Consider the following 23093-nt stretch of genomic DNA (forward strand, 5'->3'; position numbering starts at 1 on the left):
ACATCTTTTCCATTTCCCACGCGGGTGCACGAGCGCACTCACACATCCTAGTGAAGAGGCGGCGGCAGCGGAGGGGGGAAGGAGATGTGTCCTGCGGCTGGGTAGATCTTCCGAGCACATTTTAAATGGCAGAATGCGGCAATGTAACCGGCGGTGACACAACCGGAGGCGAGTTGTCCTGGCGGTGGAATGCCGGTGGCGATATGATCGTGGCCAAATGTCCCATTCTGTAAAATATAGTGGTTTATAGCCAGTATTGAGGCTTCAACAACTAATTGTTGCATCTAATACTTTAGTATGAGATCATTGCTGCCGCAGGGAGCTTGCAAAGCATTGCCAGTCTCCCAGGCAGAGAAGATATTAAAGGGTGAATTCTTCATAGGACCACAGTGAACTAATACCAGTGGCTTGTTTAAGCAGTTATATCAGGAGATCAATGCCATTGCCAATATTCAACACCTAAAAGTATTTTTTATATTTGGTTTAAAGAAGCAATCCTTGTAATATCGTACGTGTGTTTTTTTTTTAAGTAAATCAGTTTTCTAGTATTACTGTAGATATGTTTAATGAGGTTTAATATACAGAGCATCCTTTGATTTCTATAGCAGGTTTATCACACTTCCCCAGCAGTGCAAGATCTTTGTAACACTTTCCTGTTTGCGATCATTTGTTGCCAATATTCCCAGCAGTTTGAGCTGCAAACTGTAACAATAGATAATGTTACCACAGTAATATAAGAACACATTGTAGCTGCTGAGTTACACGGACTGAAGGATTGATTGAAACTGAAAGTCAGCCATTTAGTGAACCCTGGGAAGCAGGATCTTTGCTGATCGATCACGGGAAAACAAATCAGTAGGCAACTTAAGTAATTAGTTTCCAATAAAAGTAATCAAAGGCTGCCTACAGTATATTAAAACAAAGAAAATATTTGTGCTTTTATTTATTTTTTAAATGCCATGCAGACTGCCTCTTTAAGTTAGTATGCAAACATGGTGAGCTCAGACTTGAGAGGGGGAGTAAGATAAAATATAGTGGTTTAGAGGGGTTTAATGTTTTCCGGCTGCTTCCTTTTCTGTAATACAGTATAACTTTTCTCATCAAGAGTCTGCACAACCAGGTCCCTGCTGTTCTCTTTAGTGGCTTGCTGAGAAGGGGCGGGCTGGGATTAAGGTGCAGGAAACTCTGCATTGACAAACACTCGCCTCATTCAGAGGCGCCTAAGAAATGCAATTTGTAACTGATTTCCAAAGAAACAAGAGCAGCTTGCTCTTTGCTTATAGAATAGTTAGATTTATGGAGGCCAATTGTTACACTCTATACACAAAGTTGTGTTTTCTGACGGCTGTGCGAGATTGCACCTCGGAGGGACAAGATGCTAAATTACCTTGCTCTTGTTCCGTGTGCTGGTCATCCTGTTTCGTAGGAAGCTGAAAGTGCGGCTCACTTTATTCTTTTCCGATTCTGGTTTTGTGGGTGTCAGATATTTGTCCCATTCCTCCTCTTCAATCCTACAACGATAAACGTGGTTTTAAAAGAAAACTCAACATTTCTCAAAAAGCTCACCGTAACGCAAATTTCTTCACAGGGCAGGTGTTAAGATATAAAATACAGGACCCTATCGACTCAGCAGTGCTATTCCATGAGACGCCTACCGGCACTGAGACATGCCCCAAAGCAAGAGTGACCACTTTAAAACTTCTCACTCAGGGCTAGATTCACTAAGCTCTGTTAAATCAGGGCGAATAACGTGACGCTGCCTAAATCAGGAACAGAGCTTATTTTGCCCAATTTAACACCTTATTCACTAAGCATATTATATGTTTTGTTACCATTTCAACATCTTCCTCTCTCTCTCTCAGTATGATCTTTACATGCCAAGCAAATAGCCTCTCATAGTTCATACTGACATCTTTTCTATAGGTAAGTATGCAATTGTAACTTTTTTAAAGTACAGTAACTGCATACAAAAATCCTGCTTTCCCAAAAGTAATAACCAGATTTATTTTTAGTATAATTTACCATGAAATATTGTTGTCGTTTTTATGAACAACTGAGGACCCTGGGAGGAATTTTGTAAGAGCTCACACATGCTAAAGAAAATGTGAAAATGATCACATTACCCCTTTTGTGCAAATGTCCTCAAATGCGCTTTGCAAACATTTGTCTATTTTTTTTTTGAAACATTTTACGGTTTGGTGAAAATTTACACCTGTTAAAAAATGGGCAAAAATGTGCACTAAAAACAGTGAAATGAGCAACTTCAAGGTCTGTGTTGCGCACATTTCTTCAAATGTGCTTTGCGAAATTTTTGCACAACAAATGGCCCCTAGTTTGCAAACTAGAGCGAAAATCTAACACATCTCATATTAATATTCTGCTTTATAAAATGCAGTTGTTGCTTAAGAGTTCCATTTAATTACATGGTTAGTTTATGGGCTCTATAGGTTATAAGTTTGTCCCTTGATACTGAAGCCTGTCCAGCTACTGGGCTAGGAAATAGCTTGTGAAATACAGTAAAATACAGAAAACCAGTATACGAATTCAATACTGTATCTGCCCTCGAGAAAACTCAACACTTTAGAAGAGGCTGTTTTTTCAGTGGGGCAAAGTCAAAACTTCCCATAGATATTCAGTGTGCGAAAGAAGCTCTGCGTTCCAAACCCAGCTGAAAGAATTAGCCAGCAGCAGCAGACCTATTGTTCTAGACATGCTCAATGGCTTTTTTCCGTACCTGCAAATACAGGATTCATTGTTTATAAAGGAATACTATCTTGGCAATCAGGGTGGTTTCTTTTATCAAAATTGTTTCAAAAATGAGAATGGATTGCATCCTTAACGGACTCCAGTGAAGGCATTCCCAATGATTTTCTGTAAGGATGTAAATCTGCCTGATGCAGAGAGAGGCAGGAATACAATTTTTACAATACCTTTTTTCTTGTGATTGCTCTGGAAGGCTGTAAGCTCGTTGTTCTATTAAAATAAATAATAAGAGGAATACCTGTCAGGCACCATAGAGATAGAAGTTTGTCAAAGTCAAACACACACACACCGCCGCCACCACTCAAACCTAACATGCTGGATCAAATCACAAACATATCAAAGGAGCGCTCATGAAATCCGAAATATTAGAAAAATATGAGCCAGAAGCACAGCGCTCCATCAGAGCAACATCAATGTATAAGCAAGACATATTAAAAACAGACTCGGTGTAACCCCTCCAGTGCTGGGTGGCCTGGTAATGCAGGGTGCTGTAATGTCTCGTGGTCCATTACAGCATCAAGGACGTTTAATTGTTTCCCCCTTTCCTTCTAAGCATGCAATGTTTCTCTTGTTATTTCTTCTATACCGTGCTCCTGCCTCACAATGTATATGTTCTACAATGCATTATGCAGAGAAAAAGGGAATCAGAGACTTAAAATAACGTTAAGGATGCATATATCGGTGAAGAGCTTTGAACTCAAGATTATGGGCCTTGCTCGATATAGGCCAAAGTGGCTCATCGCGGTGCCCTGCGCACTGTTAAAGGGAGGCTTCCTTTTGTCAGGATTTTGTTCCAAGAATATAGCTGTGCCTGTCAATGAACTCAATGTTTTCAGGGGTGTTTTGTCCAGTGCTGGGTTTGGGATCTCACGTTCTTTATTCTGGGATTTGGAGTCCTGTTGTAATTAGAAAATGCAGATCTACAAGTCCATGACCGCTGATTTTATGCATTTCAATTACAAACCAAACCACTGGGCCATACCATCCTGTAGAGAAGAATAATGTTAGATAATAAAACAAAGAAAACCAAAAGAAGAGAAGACAACCACCAGCCACCAATACCAAAGAACCATCGGGGGAATTTATCACAGGTCACCTCCAGAGAACTGCACTCCGTTAAAACCATAATGCACAACTTAAAGGAAAATGAAGTGATTATGCTACAGGTGTGTTAAAATTGGCTGTAGTTTGGTGAAAAAATTCTAATGGGAAAAGTGTGGTGGGCACAAAATGGGTTATTTTCCAAAATAATGTATATTACTTTATACGTGTGTATATACTGTGGGGTTTGCTGACCCCACAAGGCAATGCCGGCTCTAGTAACGTGGTGACACATCTGTTGCTGTAGGTAAATAAATAGCAAATTAGGAGAAGAAAAACAAATGTAAACCCTCCAAACTGTTTTACGGCTCAAAAATAATGCAGTAAAAAGCATTTTAGGCCGTCTGCTGGGCGAGCTTAATATTTCAGTGGGACATATTCCATCCATTACACAGCAGTAAGAGTGTACTGTACTGTATGTGTAAACAGCAATCCCAGGTGTGGTGTTATTCCTTTATAAATTCCTCCCAATACATGCAAAGAGAGACCCAACAACACCAATGTCTAGTTTCCATTGCACCATTACAGTACTTACTACTAGGATGAAGAAGAGATACTGATTTAGACAATGAAAGAGCCTGAAGTAGTGAGCGACCACTGACGTTGAACGCACCATCTAAGAGCAGGAATACATTCTTCAAATAAGAATTTTTAGTGTTTCTTTTCTTTGTTCTCAATATACCTACTTTAATGACCAATATATAGAGTATCTACCATATTTGTTTAAGCTGTTAATGAATATTACATATATCTTCAGAGATGAAAAAGCATTTCCATTGATAACGGCTTTTCTTATTAGCAATTGCTTTAATAAACCATGGTTTATGAGCAACTACAATTAGTACAGTTCAATCACAGCTGCTAAAAGACACAAATAGAAACGGAGGTTATGGCACTCGACTATTGCTAGGTTTCAGGATGATAACTAGTAATTGTTCCTTGAATTGTACAAGGCTGAATCACTGTTACATCCATTAACAAAGTCTCAACTGCAAATAAGACTATTAGGAACTACAGCAAACGGACATACCTAGACAAGTACAGATTAGGGAATCCATGTAATGTTCCCTTTGTTTTCATAGCTTGTGTCACAGTAGGTGGTCGAATGAGCTCTACTAACCTCCTTCAGTGGATACAGGGTAAGAGAGACATGTACAGTGCCAATGATAGTGTACCGTTAACATTGCTTTTCCTGTGCCATCCACACCCCATACAAGTAAGATAAAAAAGACAACAGAAGTAAATAGGATAGGTACATAGCTATGGATGTGGAACCTACAAGGATGAACATTAATTAACATTAAACCTTTTAGTGCTATAGGAATCTGTAACATTATCGAATCCACACACAAGTCCCTCACCACTTTAGTAGAGAACGTAATTGTGACGGCTCTAACCAAAAAGTGGATTTTCTATTTAGTAACAACGATTAAGTACAGTACTCTTATTACATACAGAGTGATTCTTGACAGGCTCCTTTAGCCCTTCAAGGGCTTTAAACTCCCCAATGCCAGGAAGCACTAGAACGTCAGCGGTTACTGTGTAGCACCATAAAAACAACAGGTTTGGAAATGCTGATATTCACACTAATGCGGCTTCTCTCGTCACCACAAATACTTTGTCAAATCAGCATCTTGTCAACTTGTCTCAAATTAACAAGTATTTTAATGACATGGGTCTTCAACCTGTAATTCTTTTTTAAATGGTACACACAAGATATTTTTGACACAGCACAGCTCCTTCTATTCAGCAAACTAAATTAGGACAGCATGCTAATGCTGCTCCTTAGGCAGAACATGCACGGGGGGTGTGAAGGAGTGAACGTGTGGTACAGGGGCGCTCAACTTCAGTCCTCAAGCCCCCCAACAGATCAGGTTTTCTGGAAATCCCTGCATCGGCACAGGTGGCTCAATCTGATTGAGCCACCCGTGCTGAAGCTGGGATATCCTGAAAACCTGACCTGTTGGGAGGAGGGGCGGGGGCTTGGGGACTGGATTTGATCACCCCTCCTGTAGTACATGTATTCTTGCTGTTGTCTCACTTGCTTTATACACGTGATCTCTAATCAGTAATGGTCTGCACCTGATTGCATGGGTGTGTAATACTTTCCCACATGGGGTAAAGCCCCCTTGAAAGCAATTTTACAACGTGTTACGCTATAAATGGCATTAAAAACAAGAAAGGGAGGCAGTGGGTTTAAAGCTTCAGCCACACTAAGCGATGTATATTGTAATCGCCATAAGCTGAAAACACTCAGGCATGTCTAACGTTTATAATATTTGTCTCACATTTATCTGCTTATCAGCTCTTCAGATTGAGGAGTTTAACCCTTTCCCTGCTAGAGGGGCCTGCAAATGTCATCAATTTTTTTTGTTCATTCTAGCTCGATATTGGGCTCCACGTCCGACGCTGTTCCAAGGCAACCCCAAATTCAAAATGGCAAATGCGTGCTTTATGCACCTTTGCAGTTGTAAGAGTATCCTACTTTTTGTACAGAAAGGATAAACAGTATCAAATTTGACTTTTTGTTCCCGTGTAAACATAATAGAACACTCTACAAACGCACACACAACATGCCTTCTCCATGTTTATACCCCGTACTTGAAAGAAAAAGACTGCTCAGTGCACTGAATTCCTATTAAAAAAAGAACGGTCATCTTTTTTTCTCTCGTTAGGATGAAAAGGCCAACACACGATTAACACAATGTAGTGCAGTGTGGGCATTTTCCCAGCATACACATTATGAATAGAAGGACATGTAAATGAAGAACGCTGTATCTCTGCTTCCTGCTATTGCAGTAACAATGTCATTCCCCCGACACGCACCTTCACTAGGGTCGCCAACAGAAAGCTCCCGTGCTAAGCGAGGTTTCGCTAGGAAAAGCTTAGGTGAGGAACAGGAGTAGGAACGTAACCTAATTCCAGCAGCCAATGTATCCTGCAGAAAGAACGCATTATATTGCATTAGTTACCGTTTCTGAGATATATATTACCAAGTTATAAGGACATTCAGACCCATGTGGATTGTTTAATAATGCAGTACATTAATAGAGACATTACATTATTTGTATGTGTAGATTGGACTAAATATGTACAGTAGTATAAAATAACACCCCAGACACAGATTGGACAGGTTTGGGATGGAGAAAATAACTGTGACAGGCAAATCCCCAATAACAGCCTGTCGTGAAAAGAAAAGAAGTTTCTTATTCACAGTCTAAAACTTCGAAACGGTTACGTTAAGGAAGACAGATAAATTAGGTTGTTTTTACAAAATTATTTGTTTGTGAGCTAGATGAGATAGGTCAGTTAGACAATGTTATTAATCTATCAAGCATTGTAACACACATGTTTTAATTAAATACAATATGAATGCCTCCTGGTACCTTTCCTGGGGATAGAGGCAAAGTCGCTGTTCCTCTGATGTATAAACCTTGATCACAATTTGTCTCAGGAGAGTCAAGTTCATCTCCGCTATTTCCCAAAAGGCCAGAGGAATCCGGCTGGACTGAGGAGCCAGAACTGTATCGGATGTAGTTTCCCTCCCCTTCACTGTCTGCATCGAGGCCATCCAGGCTGGAGCTAAAATAAAGGAAACCTTGCTAGATATTTTTTTCAACAATATAGTACACAGTTCATGCCAGCGGTTTCTTCTCTACCACAATATTGAAAGAGCACAAAAGTGATATTCTTATTTATATCGCACTGACAACGTACACAGCCCTGTACATGGGCCCAATATTCACCAAGCCGCCGGATCAGGGTTGTGATATACCGCATCGCTGAATCCTGCAGGCACAATGAGTCCCTGCCCCCAAAGAGTTTACCATCTAGTAATGGCGCCTCAGGTACAGGGAGATAAAACAACGTGTTCATGTCATCTGACACTGGGTTTATAACTGGGTTAGTCCACTTCAGAGGCAGTTTTCATGTCACTGATCTACTCCCTCAACTCTATGTATCTTCATTTTTGAATTGCCAAAGTATCTATTCCAGGATGTAATCTATATATTGTTACATTAGTTTTACTGAACTACGGAAATTAATTTCTGTGATCGTCCTCCTTGTGACAGTGAAGACTTATCTGTTACTAGATCCAGGCATATGTAAGTAGCCCTAGCAAAGAGCTACCTCGGCCATCTGGAGCGTGCAGTTCCCTCCCCTACAGGTATTTAGCCTACTGGTTTCACTTGCCATGGCTAATTGAATCACAGGTGAGCTGACAACATATAAGGGTGACTTGTATAAGGGTGACTTGTTCAATGTAGTGATCACACTTGGCCCAACTACCACATGGGTCTAATAGATAGATAGATAGATCTATTTACTTCCCTTTAATTACTCAGTCACATTTCCTTTCTGGCCTCTTGCTTTTTTGGGCAGTGTTTCCCTGCTTATCCCATCATATTTGCCCACCTTCTCCCAGATCTACATATAAACGTCAACAACTCTTTCTTTCTATGGTTTGTAGTTAACTTTTTACAATTTGGCACCCATCTCTTTTATTATTTTTACCTTGCGGGAGATGTTTCTTCCTAACTGGGCTCCGTTTTCCTGGAGATCTCTTACAAATTAAGTTCAATGTTCAGTAGCCCTTCCCTGTTCAGGGTTTTGTTTTATAGTATTTGAACCAGACAGCTTCATCACAAAGTATCAGCAGCTTTTCTCCGTGGCTTTACCACAAAATGTGGCACAAAGAACAGCAGCAGATTTATAAACAAAAAAATGTCATTGTAAATGTCATTCTTTGAGATATCTGATGCATTTTTGCACCAGTATTGCCAACGTTTTGGAGTGAGAACACGTTCATGATTAACATTGTGGGATGTTTGAACTACCAAGCTATCCTACTCATATGCAAACTTAGGTGAATCTGCATGTGTTTGGAAATGTACTGGCTACGGCTTAACCCTAGCAAGGCTGGGAGCCGTACATCAGTGAGCCGCGAGACAAATAGTATACAAATTCTGTATGACTGGAACAAATTATTCAGCTCTGCACATAACTCAAATGGACAGGAGACAAGATGTACATACCTCTTAATATGGTAGCCTTCTTCAGACATAAATAAGGCCACGCACTTAAAAAATGGTGGGATACCTGTGCCTTATTCATGGGTCCCATTGCATCATATTCTACCAAGGTCAATACAAATTCACCTATCCCTACAACAAACAACCTCTATAAGTGTTCAGCATCTGCAGCTTGTTCAAAACACTGCTTGACTATTGCAGTCCAGGGGAGTTCTGTGCTACCTTATGGTAGTAATTTATAGTTATGTATGTAAACCCCCAGGTCTTACTAGCAATGTTAGCGTGTTACATGGTTCATAGCATATAATAGCATTCCAATGTCCAAGCACAAGCTTCTTGACTTTCTGGATCTTTTGAAATAACTCCTCATAGTTTTTATAGAAGATTTATAGTAAATAGTATTTCCCAAAAATCACACTGTAAATAGTAAACTTCCTGGGACAGGGATTCTTTCCTCCCATGTTTATTTTCATGTCTGATGCTCTCGTCCTTATATTTTATATGAATTTCCTGATTTGTCTGTAAGCCACTTGTGTAAAAAGCAGCAAACATAGTTTGCACTTTACAAAGAACACAAACAGCAATAGAGACTTTTATAGTACAGTAACTTACATCTACTACTTTATGTTCAATAAATACGATTTAGTCGTGTATATACTGTACTTTTTACCAAACGGCCACCTAGGTATAGAGAGAAATAAGATACTGTATATGCTACTAGACAGAGAGACAGACATGCAATTTATTTTCACCATATGTGGCATATAGTATCCTCGCAAATACTGCATGTAGCTTGTAACACAGATCTACTGAACATCTGGATTGAATACAAAAGCAGAATAGAAAATTGAAGAATTGGTACTATGATATCATAGAAAAAAATTAAAATGTAAATCACCAGCATTTAAGGATGGACATGTTTGTGTACAGTATGCATGTATGCATGTACGTATATATCTCTATTTGTATAACGCCAACCATGTACATAGCGTTTCACAGCTGTTATACACGTGATAAAATAACGAGAGACATAATGAGAATAAGCAGTACATCAAAAGTAAACAGTAGTCCCTACCCCGAAGAGCTTACAGTCTAAGGCTGAGATTATACTCACCGCGAGCGAGACGGGGCGCATGCACGCCTGTTGCTGGCGTGAATGTGAACTGTGCTTCAGGCACCGTCGCGCCTCATCGTGCGTGCGCTTACGTGCTCAAATGCTTCACAAAAGAGGTTTTTATTATTATTATTTTTTGTTTAATAGATTATTCCACCACTTTAGCCCTATAGGATTACTATATAGCGGCATTGAAATTGGTCACCCTGACTGAAGAGGAGGTAATAGAATTAGGAGACTGTCCCAGCGAGAAACCTTTTTTTATTCAAACTGCAGAATCTATCCAGATGGGCTAAATTTACATAGTGATTTGGGTGCGTTTATCTGACTCTTGGGTATTTATTGTAGTTATCCTTCAATTTTCCTGTATTGTATAGAAGTAAGCGGGTTTATAGATAATTTAACATCATAGATAGAGCATGAAGATATTTGAATTGTATATGTTAATATTTCAAGATCTGATTATATTTATCATGTGGCTTGTACATGTCGTATTTCCTCGATTCTAAGATGCACCTTTTTCCCCCATTTTCACATGTTTGAAATTGGGATGCGTCTTAGAATCAATGAATGACTTTGCTGACAACCCTAGTGCAGCACCCATAGTGCTGAGCATAAAGTTGTAGTACGGTGCGGTGCACATTTAATGTAGTTTTTGTACCAAAGAGGGGACTCCGATCTCCCTCTAGGTGATCCATATAGATCTTCAACTAAGTGAATGGCAAAAAGGTGTATTAAAAAACACACAACAAATATCACAAAATCAAATGTAATGAAGATTAAACTGGGCTCTTTGCAGTCCGGTCAGAGTGGAAAGGTCCAAATATGTAATACAGATGTAATACAGATGGGACCCAGAGCACTAGGTCCCCGGACAACAGCTTGCAGCACACAGGAAATTGGGGGAGATCAGGAAACAAGCTCAACAGCTGATCGACCGCTGAGACGTCCAGCGTGTAGCCACGTGCACCAACGCAGATGGAGGGACCTCCACTACACGCTTCCGAGCAGCTGAGCTACTCACAGCTGACTGAGATTCCAAACCACTGTATGCGTGATGACGTGAGATACTAGGCAGTGACGACCTCTAATTTAATCTTCATTACATGTGAGATATATATATATATATACACACACACACACACACACACACACACAGGGCTTGACAAATTACCCAAAAAGCTACTCGCTCGACCAAAAAAGTTACTCGCCCCCAGCCCCGCCCCCTCCATTTACCCCCCCCCCGCAGAAACAAAAAGGAAATCACCAATTATGCCGAATAAAACTGCACCACAATCCTAACATACAGCTTCTCTGCTTTCCTGGTATTGATCCCTGAACTCACACAGCACTTCTGTGCTATCATATTGCTGCACCGTTTACATTACTCCCAAACCCCAAATAGTTCTGTCAAAGTACCTCCAGCCTGCAGGTTATTCACTTTGCAATTAGGACTTTCCTACTATAAGTAAACCTCAGTAGTAGCGAGATCTGTAATATAGCCTACTGTACAACATCAGATAATATCTGTTGCTCAGCCAACAGACATGTCAGGATTCCTCCTCTGGGGGCTCCGTCCGCCTCGCACACGGTGCATGGCAGCAACACGAGGAGCAGCACAAGGCACACACCAGGACAAGTGCAGCAACCAGGCCACAGACAGTGCCGCTCCGCAGCAGCTCCTGCTTCTTCCCGGAATCCCATGGCCCTTTTCATGTACTTTATATAATACACCGTGCGGGAATGAACCCCTGATATTTCCTATGCTAGTGCAATTCTCTAACTACTACACATCAAGGGCGGTGTGATGTTCGTAACTCTTTAAACAACCTTAACATATACTGCAGTCTAGGTGGTGTAGTGCTTAGAGCACTGGACTCTAAGATCAAGGGTTCAATTCCTGCACGGTGTATTATATAAAGTATATAATATATAAATTATACTACACCATACGGTTCTGCACCGGAAATCCCCTGCTCATCTACACTAGTAATAAAATGTATATTAAAAAACATTCATTTCGGCCGAGATTTGCGCAGGGAGAGGCGACTCTCTCTGAGTAGCTCTCTCTGCAGCGGAAAAGAATCGCCGGGTAAGGCCTTTTCAGAGAGGCGATCATCAGGTCGCCGGCTACTCGCCCGTTGTGGGAATTGTGCCATCACAGGTAATCGAGGCTTTCTGAATACCGTGATAGCAACGCTCACAAAAACTAGTGATTTAAATGGCCCGGTGATTTATTTATTTTTTACGAAGGCTTATAGCATAGGCCCCATTGTAAATGTTCAATTGATCAGATTAATAAATTCCAAGTCCAAAGACTCAACAGGAATAAAGGAGCGCCCTGACTTTTCAAATCGGGTAACTTCCGGTTATAACGCCTCTTCTTTTACTTATTCTCCAGGCGGTTAGTCTTCATTGAATTTGACAGATTATATTAATAGAGCGGTTCGAAGGTGGGGTTTTGATGTCCTTGAACATGAGGTGGAGTAAAACTTCAAGCATTTCAGATGGAAGCTTCTAATTTCTCACTACCTCCGGAATTAATTCTATTACTAATAATAATTAGTATGAGGCATTACTTTGACACATGAAAGTGAATCCATGGCATGCTTGTGTGACGGGCATGAATGAATGCATTGAAGTTGTCTGCAAACCTTTTCATCTTCACCGTGCCCAATAATAATATTGGTGCACACCTGTCATTTGTCTTTTTAAATATAGTCAAAGTCAGCTACTGTACTAAGCAGCTGGTAAATCCAGTTTACATTTGACTTGTACACCTGCAAGATTTAGACACCACTGAATTATCTCACTGAACCTGTATTTTGCAGTAAACTAAACAAGCAACAGCTAATTTATTAAAACATAAACATATAGAAACTGAACATTACTGTATGTTTAATAACAGATTCAACAGAATAGAAATGCAAACATTTACTGTAGTTTACAAGTCATTTACTATTCCAGCCTCCAAGTTTGACGATATCATCACTTTTTTTTTACATGAGCGCAATTCATTTAATATCTCTATTTGCAACAACAAAAAAATGTTTTAAATGTATGTATAACTTTCCTCTGCCTTAATTCTGACCCTTTCAAAAATGCATAATCCTATGAAAATCTGTACATTTGTGTAATATTTGGGCAGCAGTTTGATCCACTAACAGAGTTAGGTTTTACATAACAATAAAGTGAATGAGAGCAAAACATAGCACCAGATATTCAGTCAGAAGACTCATATGTCACTTGTATACCGATTTATAAGATACTTGACTTCAACACAGCTCTCTCATTATCAATGTATGTACAGTATGTATGTATTATGTATGTATGTATGTATTTATTTATATAGCGCTTCACAGCAGTAATACACGTGACAATCATAGAAATAACAAATAATACAAATAACACATAAAGGGAAGAAGTGCTTTCAGGCATAAAAGTGACATTTAGGATTAGGAGTCCCTGCTCCGAAGAGCTTACAATCAATAAATAAATCTAAGGCCCAAAAAATTAGACAATTACATAATCTACTCATATTTTTTTTGCCACAATACAAAGTGTTACTAGCTGTATTTCTCCTGGAGACGTGCATGATATTTTCCGTAGTTTCTGACACCTTTCAACAGAACAGAACGGAGAAGGAGTGGCTCAGTGAGTAAAGACACTGACTGACTCTGAGATTGTTGCAGGGCAGCATGGTTGAATTCCCGGTTGTAAGAGATGTGTGCAGAGGTACGTAATGGAGACTGGTTTAAGGTGAAATTAAATAAGGCTTTATTGCGCCTGTTGCTTTAAACACAGCAAACATGTGAAAATCCACAAACAAAATCTGCTCCACCTTGGAGTATATTTACACTTGTAGTCCAGCGATTCACCAACCCAAATCATAGAGACATTTATATTTTTAGAAATATTTTTATAAATATATATATATATATATATATATATATATATATATATATATATATATATATATATATATATATATATATACTGACATAGATAATCAGTCATAAGAAAAGTCTTATCTGTCTCGTAGTTGTAGGGGGAAGGCTTCTCTCTTTCCTGGGTTGCTGCCTTTTCCTCAGGTTATCTCAGCATTCAGGTGTAGAAGTCTTTTGAGCTCCAGACATCTGTGATCCATCTATCAGTCTCATCTGTGAGACTCAGGAAGCTCTGCTCTGTCTGTTTCCTTGGTCAGCCCAGTTGTGGACTAAGGAATCTCTCTTCCTGTCTCAAAGGCAGGCTTTTCTAACCAACCTCTAATCAGCCAAGTGGTGTTGGTTAATTGACTACCAGCAGTTAACCACAACACTGCTGGATTAGAGGCACCTTTTTGAACAGGGACATGCATACCTCCCCTGTTTGTGGGAAGCTCGGGCTTGCCACGGCCAAAGCCCATCCTTCCACTCTCATTCGAGATATCTCAGTGACCCGAATGAGAGTGGATGGAGGAGGAGAACCCTCAGTCCCGCTGGGATTGGAGCCCTTTCTCCAGTTTAGTAGTGTCTCATCTAGAAGGTGCTTGAGATCAGCAGTCCTCAGTCGCTCAAGGAGAACCTTTTCCAAGTCCAGTCTTTCTACTGACCATGTGGTTATGAGCTTTCCCCTGTGTCGGGCGCTCCTCTTTTTGTAGGCAGACTGTATAGCGACAGTCGCAGAGAGTATATGCATATTGCTTTCTTTCGCCATCTTTCCCATGTACTCCACTTTAGCACCAAATGTCCACTTCATGGTATCTTGAAGCTGTCTCCCTGTACTTTTCCCATTCAATGTAGTTGCCAGTTCAACTTCTTTGGGATTGAGTTGCGATTCCAGCTCCATTTCCAGAGAACGTCCTATCTTTTCAGCTTCCTCAGCAAAGGATTCTTCTGGCTTTGATTCTGCACTCCTACCTCTACCCTGTTCGGCGGCTGCAGATTTGGCTAGTGCTTTCTTAGGTGGCTCAAACTTCGTAATCTTGTTTTGAAGGTGAGTTGTGTCCTCAGCTCTCACGGTACCCTTGTCCTCACGAGCATTAGTTACTGTGTGGATACCGATGCTTGGGCAGAGCCAATACCATTTTCCGTATTGGAGGCATCTGTAAGTTACTGGTCTGCAGAGTCTCACTCTGTTTCTTGAGTGTATCCTGCCATTCTCCTTTCGGGGTCTTTATTTCTTCCCTGTGCTTTCTCTGAGCTTGCTTCCACCTATCATTCATTATTTTGTGGAGCACTGTGAACTTTTTTGCTTGGGCCCGCCGATACTCGTCTCAGTTTCTGAACCTTTTTACACTCCCTCTTGTACCGAGTCACCTGGCCTCTAAGCTTAGCCTCTAGTGATGCTTTGGTGATGTCAGGGTAGCCTTCAGTTTATCATCATGCTTTGCGAGCACACACTGGGTAATCAGACGTACCTGCAGCACTTGTATGTCATTAGCAGCCTGCAGATTTTCTTCCTGTAGAGTTCGTTGCTTCTCCTTGGCATTCTGGAGGTGTGTATGCGGACCTTGCAGTTGGTTCTGCAGTCGGTGCTCTGCTTCAAACTTCTCATCTTACAACAGTTTATTTTTTCAAGCTCGTGCAGCTTTTCATTCTTTCCATTGACGTGGTCTCTCAACTCAGAATTTTCTTTTTTTAATCTTAAATTTTCGCTTTTTTCAGTCTCTGTATTATTCAGGGCCTCCTTGTAGTCCGCCTTCCATTTTTGCACCTCTGCTTGGAGACTGACTGTCTCCTGGCGTGAGATTTCCTTCTTTAGGTTGAGGGTCTGAAGCTCCTTCTGAGATCTGTATTAAGATTGACAATAGTTTCTTTAGAATTGTCCAGCTCCTCAGCAAGACTGTGAAGTTCCTTTTTGGAGACTTCCAGTTTTGTGTGGCAGGTGCCGATCTCGTGGGGTGAGGCATCCAGTGCTGTGCGGAGTGTATGAACCTTCTTCTGGGATACGTCCACCTCTGTCCGGACACTGTTCACCTCCTGTTGTGAGGCATTCAGTTGTACGTGAAGAGTGTGAACCTCTTGCTGAAAGACTGTAATCTCCTTCAGTGCCTCCTCATACTTCTGCTTCAGCTTAGCCATCATTTTATCAGATTGGCTCTGCTTTTCCACCATGGTGGTATTAGTAGTGTTTGCAGCATCTAGCTCAGTCTTGAGATCGTCCAATTCTGTCCTGGCCAAAGAGTACATTGTGAGCACATATTTCTGTAGCTTCACGTTATTTTTCAGTAGCTCTGCATAATCATCTTTCTTTTGTTTCAATTGTTCACGGAGCAGATCACAGTCACGCCTGGAAATTTTCAGGGCATCTTCAGTGCTGGTCAAGGGATCGTCACTCATTGGTTCCGGCTCCGCTTCCCTGGTATGGTTGGTTGAGGGTTTCTCACTATTAGCACCGGACAGACACTGCTTTGGGGTACACGACTTCTGCCTTGGGCCCTCTGGATATTCGGTTATCCGCGGGACGAATTCTCCATTTTCTCTAGGCTGCAGGGCATCTTGGTCCCCCTTTTCCTCCGCGGGATCTGCCGACATGTCTGTTCCTTCCACGGTAAGTGAAGACCCGCTTTTCTTTTTTCGCCTCTTTGTTTTGGATGACTCCGTCCCATCAGGAATACTGGAGTCTCCATCTTTATTTGGAATTTTAGCAGCTTCACTGGATCTACCATGTTTTTCTTGCGATTATATTAGCTGGCGTATATATCTGGTGATCTGCTGCTCCCGCTCTTGCCGATCGCATTCGTCATCATAGAGAGCGGTCTTTTCGGTTCGTACCGAGTTCAGACACCCCCACCATTCTTGGGGTGTTCTGTGGGTGTGACTCGGTTCGGGTTCCCCATAAGAGATGTCTTCCTCCTTATCGGACTGGAAGGGCTACTCTTCCATGGGGTAGGGTTTATTAGAGGAACGCTGTATCTTGTCCTCCATTTTGGGGCTATCATGTGTATTTTTCTTCCTGACCTCTGGAGGCGCTATTGCAGCTATTGCCACTGTATTTGCTAGAACCCCAAATTGTGGTAGTCCTACAGGTGGGCAGACTTTGCTTGTAGAGTTCATAGCTCTCACAGGCGTCTCTGTAGACTTTTTCTTTACTTTGGTATGTTTTACAATATTAGCTGTACTGAGCATGCATTCACTCTCATCGTCTGAATAAGGCCTGAAGGGACACTGCTCCGTATGCTGGGGTTCTTTACACCAGGAACACATTTTCTTCCCCATTTTTGCAGAGTCTATATTTGACTTCAGCTGGGTGGCCATTTTAAATTCCCAGAATCAGTACCTTGCGTCGGTCACCGTCTGTAAAAGTTTCCCTGCTTCAGCACAGTCTTGCATCAATTTTCACTTTTCTGCATATACTCCATTCACAGCTGGTAGTCCTATGCGGTGTGGCAGCCTTTACTTCCAGAATCAGTACCGCTTGTGGGTCACTGTCTGTATTCACTGCTTCAGCGCAATTTTTTTTTTTTTAAAGAAAACAACAAAGCCTAGCTCCTCTGGAGCGTTAACTCACTTCTTGAACCCTGACTATGGCTGGAAGGCAAAGCCCCTTTTTCAACAACCATATTACACATTGTTGTGATAGGCAAGTAAGGTTTACCTGCTTCAGCAGTCTCTTTCTCTCTCCTCTTGGGATTGGGGAAAAGAGTCCATCTGTGGTTTTGTGGCTTTCTTCAGTGCAGTGTAGATTTCCTGCCCGGATGTGTATCCCTTTAATTCTGGTCTCTGCTGCCTGTGATTCTTTGCTTTGTTGCTCAGGCTGTTTGCAGGAACTATGCAGGCAAAAGCACAAAAAAATTCACAGGCAGTCTCTGGGGCCCCTTTGAACTTCAAGGACCACCTCTCACCCCACTTCTGACACCATATGTAAGAGATGTGTGCAGAGGTACGTAATGGAGACTGGTTTAAGGTGAAATTAAATAAGGCTTTATTGCGCCTGTTGCTTTAAACACAGCAAACATGTGAAAATCCACAAACAAAATTTGCTCCACGTTGGAATATATTTACACTTGTAGTCCAGCGATTCACCAGCCCAAATCATAGAGACATTTATATATATATATATATATATATATATATATATATATATATATATATATATATATATATATAGACAGACATAGATAATCAGTCTTATAAGAAAAGTATTATCTGTCTCGTAGTTGTACGGGGAAGGCTTCTCTCTTTCCTGGGTTGCTGCCTTTTCCTCAGGTTATCTCAGCATTCAGGTGTAGAAGTCTTGTGAGCTCCAGACTTCTGTGATCCCTCTATCAGTCTCATCTGTGAGACTCAGGAACCTCTGTTCTGTCTGTTTCCTTGGTCAGCCCAGTTGTGGACTAAGGAATCTCTCATCCTGTCTCAAAGGCAGGCTTTTCTAACCAACCTCTAATCAGCCAGGTGGTGTTGGTTAATTGACTACCAGCAGTTAACCACCACACTGCTGGATTAGAGGCACCTTTTTGAACAGGGACAAATCCCCTGTTACACCGGTGTCGGCTACTTGTGACCTTGGGCAAGTCACTTTATCTCCCTGTGACTTAGGCACCAAAAAAGAGAACATAGATTGTAAGCTCCACGGGGCAGGGACCTGTGCCTGCAAAATGTCTCTGTAAAGCGCTACGTAAAACTAGCAGCGCTATACAAGCACATGCTATTATAATAACAATATGAGAGGCCTTTATTAATTAAATGATAATGGAGAGACGTTTTGAATGCACATATTTCTCTCCAAGGTGTGTGATGCTTCAAAACATCATTAAAATCTCTCCTGTTGGTTCATTAAGGATAAAACAACCTATGATCAATCTTGCCTCTGAACAACATCAATTTCAACAGGAACCGCAGATTCTCAGCCGCTCCCTTGGTTATAGTTCTACACAATGTGTTTGCCATGTTCAGCAACCAAAAATAGCAGATAGAATCAAAAAGAACTCTCCCAGTGCTGCATGTGAATTTGCTGGTTACTTTAGCAATGAAACGGATCAATGTTACATCATCTTTTCATGAAGCATACGTTGTGATCCTACCATGCAGCGCATTAATGAGAGGGGGAACACGTACCTTCTTTTCTTTGTGCTGGTATAACCTGAATTTCTGTCCGGATTAAATCTGTGCGGTCTGCATTGTCGATGTGTTCCTGCTGACGAGGGCAGCTTGGAGGAGAAAATCAAAGCAGGAGGTTCTTCACTGTTTACGTCGCTTACTCCTGCTCTGTTACTCTCAGAAGATGCACAGAGAGTGTCATTATTATTATCCTTCAGTGAGTTTTCAGATGTTGGGGTGGAGTCAGACTGGTCTGTATGTGAAATGTCACTATTGGCATTGTCTAAATGTATATAGTTGATATCCGAATCACTCACCTAAAAAAAAAGAAAAATATATCATTTTACTCATATAAATAGGAATCATTTTACATATCATACATTGAAGATTTAGCACCAGCAGTAGTGTGAAATCACCGATCTAATCACGTATTGATCTTGCTCTTCACTATGCTCACTTCACTGTTAATGCTGTTTCTTTTGTATTGAAATATGAAGATGTGTATAATACAGCTGTTGAATCTAGGACACTATTATAAATTCAGCTATAATATTTTGTCTTGTGACCCTTGTAAAGTGACAACTTTGGGATCTGTAAGGTGCAAATGTTTACCTTTGATAAGTTTACATCTAGGCCTTGATGGTTAAAAAAAACAACAATTAAAGGAACTGCAAGCAAAGCCAAGTTTTATTTTTTTGGTAACATTTACTATATTTGTAATCTTTGCACTACTGTGAAAAAAAATGTAGCAATCTTGTTTAGTGAGACAATACTCAAAATCTTACACAATCTTCCAGGATTAAAGCAGCAATACTACATTACCCCACGGTTTTTCTTATTATTTGTACATGTAAAGCATGTCACAATGTATAATTCTACATTGTTACCTAAGCTGGCAATAGTTTGGTGCTCCTGTTATAAATCTGTCAAAATAATGATTGTGTGCCTAACTAAATGGTCGCCTCTCAGTTCCAATCAATACTTCAGTCCGTGTAACTCAGCAGCTACAATGTATTCTTATATTACTAAGGTAACATTGACTATTATTAGTTTACAGCTCAAACTTCTGGGAACATTGGCAACAAATTATCACAAACTGGAAAGTGTTACAAAGATCTTTCACTGCTGGGGAAGTGTGCTAAAGCCTGCTTTAGAAATCAAAGGATTCTCGGTATATTAAAACCCATTAAAAATGACATTAAGAGTTGAATAAAAAAAAACATGTATCTAATACTACAGAACTGATTTATTAAAAAAAAACCATACAATTTCACATGTTTTGCTGCTTTAAAGGGATTAGAAGACATACACTGTCATGCATCTGTGTCTTTTTACTCTGTAGTTTCTTACATGGTACAGTAGATATTAAAGCACATTTTTAATAAGCACTGCTATGCCATAAGACACCTTCCAGCGCCAGAAGACACTTTAGAGCCCATTGACTTGAATGGGCCATAAGGTGATTTCTGTTGCTGGGAAATGTTTAACGGCACAGCACCGCTAAGTAAACTTGGGTCCATATCTATAAAAGTGTACTTTATTTAAAGCCATTGTTCAAATACAGCAGCAAAAGTAAAGTGCAGCTTACTTCGTCCACCACCATACAGTTAGCATACACTTCAGCATTTCCATTCAGCATTGCAGACAGCCTGGCTGCAGCAAGGAAAGTAGGTGGGTTTTTCAGTTTCTTAAGGACATCTATTGAAGAGTGTCTTTTTTCTAGAAACAAAACAAGTAAATAGTAAGTATTGTTAACATTCCATCCTTTGAGAGCAGAAGCCTTCATCTATCTACAGTAGTGCCGTACTAAAGATTAGAACAGAGAATCACAGAAAGCAACTTCTACATTCTTCTTTGCAGTCGGCATCCGAACCTTAGTTTACCAATTATACTTCTGTCTGAGACGGTACAAACTCTGTAGTGTCTGTAGCAGAGTCAATTTGTAATCACTAAGGCTAAGGCCCCGCTCCCAGAGTCAGCGCACCTGCGCTGCTGACAGGCGGTGCGCTGAGATACACAGACCGCGATCTGCGGTCTGTAGGGAGCGGGAGGTGGGCGGGAGGTGGGAGGTTTGATCGGGAGGTGGGAGGTTTGATCGGGAGGTGGGCGGTTTGACAGGGAGGGGGGGCGTGGCTTGAGCGGAGGGACCCGCTACTCTCCCCCCCCCTCCCTCCACGGACTCGGGCTGGAGCTGGAAGGTAAGTTTAAACACACACACGCAGGCACTCATTCATACACACACACACACACACAGGCAGGCACTCACGCACTCATACACACACACGCGCGCACACACAGGCAGGCACTCACGCACTCATACACACACACACACACACACAGACAGAGGCAGGCACTCGGGCACACACACACACACACACAGACAGGCACTCACGCACTCAGACACATACACACACAGACAGGCACGCACTCAGACACACACACAGAGAAAGGCACTCACCTGCTTTCACTCCACACTCCTCCCCGCTCCCCGAAGCCTCTCCTCCTCCCGAAGCCTCCCCTCCCCATTGGCTCACAGCCACACACGTCACGCGTCAACGCTAGGAAACACCATTCTCTGGTGTCTCCAGCGGCTGACGCGCTACAGCGTGTAGTGCTCTGTGCAGCCAGGGGGGACCGGGACCGGCTCGCGAGGATTCCCCTGCTGGTGGGGAACTCGCGACCCGCCGCCCGCGCCAACGAGCACAGCGGGACCGAGGCCTTAGGCCCAGATTTGCTAATCTCCATTAGCCTATTGAACAGGATGTTGACACCCATTAATCATAGCACAGTATGCACTCATTAACGTGACGTTAACGGAAAACCATAAAAAGGTTCATTGTAATGGCAGTTATTCTACATTATAACAAAATGAGTTCGTTACGGGCTACATTATATTCATTTCATATTCATTAAACTCCATTAAAGTTGACGCCAGGAATTAATGTTACAAATTACGTAAATCATACCCAACGCTGGTGTTACTTCCAGCCAGACACTGAAATAGCAATTTTGCTGGATATGGAGAGAGAACAATTTAAGAGTGAGAGATCATTGATTTATATACTTCCAAATAGATTAATCTATACCCCACTTGGGCCAAGACTCACAAAAGGGTGCTAAGCTTTAGCACGCCTTACTCCCATTCATATCAATGGAATTAAAGTATGCTAAAGCTTAGCACCCTTTGGTGAATCTGGGCCATGGTGACTGATACCTGTTAACACACCTGAGCTACCTGAGAAATACTCAAATCTAAATCATTTTAATATATTCTACATATTTAAACGTGCTTATTTCCCCGGTCTCTCAGGTATGTATTTATCTCCCCCTGTATCGTTTCAGCCGGCAACAAGATACGACAGGCTGTGCATTTTTGGGGAGATTATTGCATATGTCTGCTGGCAATAGGCGGAAGTCCAAGCCACAATTCATCCAAAGCATTCATTAATCCTCTCTACATTACTCGGTTTGTCATCTCTAGCAGAATCAATTTACCTTTCATACAAAAGAATACAGAGGCGAAAGGTAAACAATTACATGTGATAATTGCATGTTACATAGTGTAAGAAAAAATGTAACCTCTTCTCACTGGGTTCTTCTTCTGTTAGTTCTGCGAGGTTTGAAAGCTTGTGCTGTAAACAAGGGGGGCTCATCTCCAGTCCTCAAGACCCCTCTTCAGTTTTTGATTGAGCCACCTCTGCTGAAGCAGTGATATCCTTAAAACCTGACCTGTGTGGGGGTCTTGAAGACTGGATTTGAGCACCGCTGCTTTAAACCATTCCTGGGCCCAACAAAATACTTATTTTCTCCTTTTCCCCATGAAATAAAGCACCAATATGGCCACAATACCTTTGTGCTCTGTAGTGTGGTTGAGAATGGGTAAATATACATTTATTTTATGATATCTAATTGACTGAACGATAATAATTACTTTGTAGGAGGGATACTTGTGAAGATCTGGACATGCAAAAGACAGGCATTGTGATATTTAGGGGGATTAAAGAGACCATTAAAATATCCAAACAATATACATGTTAAGAGGAAATGAATTAAAATGAGTCT

The 23093-nt window shown here is 41.3% G+C and overlaps 1 protein-coding gene across 6 annotated transcripts in view; it reads right to left on the bottom strand.

The window, feature by feature from the left end:
• Positions 1–23093, bottom strand: part of ARHGEF28 (Rho guanine nucleotide exchange factor 28) — a 265058-nt gene that overhangs the window by 78417 nt on the left and 163548 nt on the right. For 3 of the 6 annotated variants that reach the window (XM_075591696.1, XM_075591687.1, XM_075591725.1), the window contains 7 exons: positions 20620–20750; positions 19050–19348; positions 7251–7446; positions 6691–6802; positions 4400–4480; positions 2931–2973; positions 1388–1511 (listed from right to left, as the gene is read on the bottom strand). In XM_075591696.1, the coding sequence (XP_075447811.1) occupies positions 1388–1511; positions 2931–2973; positions 4400–4480; positions 6691–6802; positions 7251–7446; positions 19050–19348; positions 20620–20750 (986 nt within the window). The remainder of the gene's footprint in view (positions 1–1387; positions 1512–2930; positions 2974–4399; positions 4481–6690; positions 6803–7250; positions 7447–19049; positions 19349–20619; positions 20751–23093) is intronic. The other 3 variants (XM_075591714.1, XM_075591705.1, XM_075591733.1) reach the window with 1 other exon arrangement.

Source organism: Ascaphus truei, chromosome 1 (genome assembly GCF_040206685.1).
Source record: "Ascaphus truei isolate aAscTru1 chromosome 1, aAscTru1.hap1, whole genome shotgun sequence".
Lineage (NCBI taxonomy): Eukaryota > Metazoa > Chordata > Amphibia > Anura > Ascaphidae > Ascaphus > Ascaphus truei.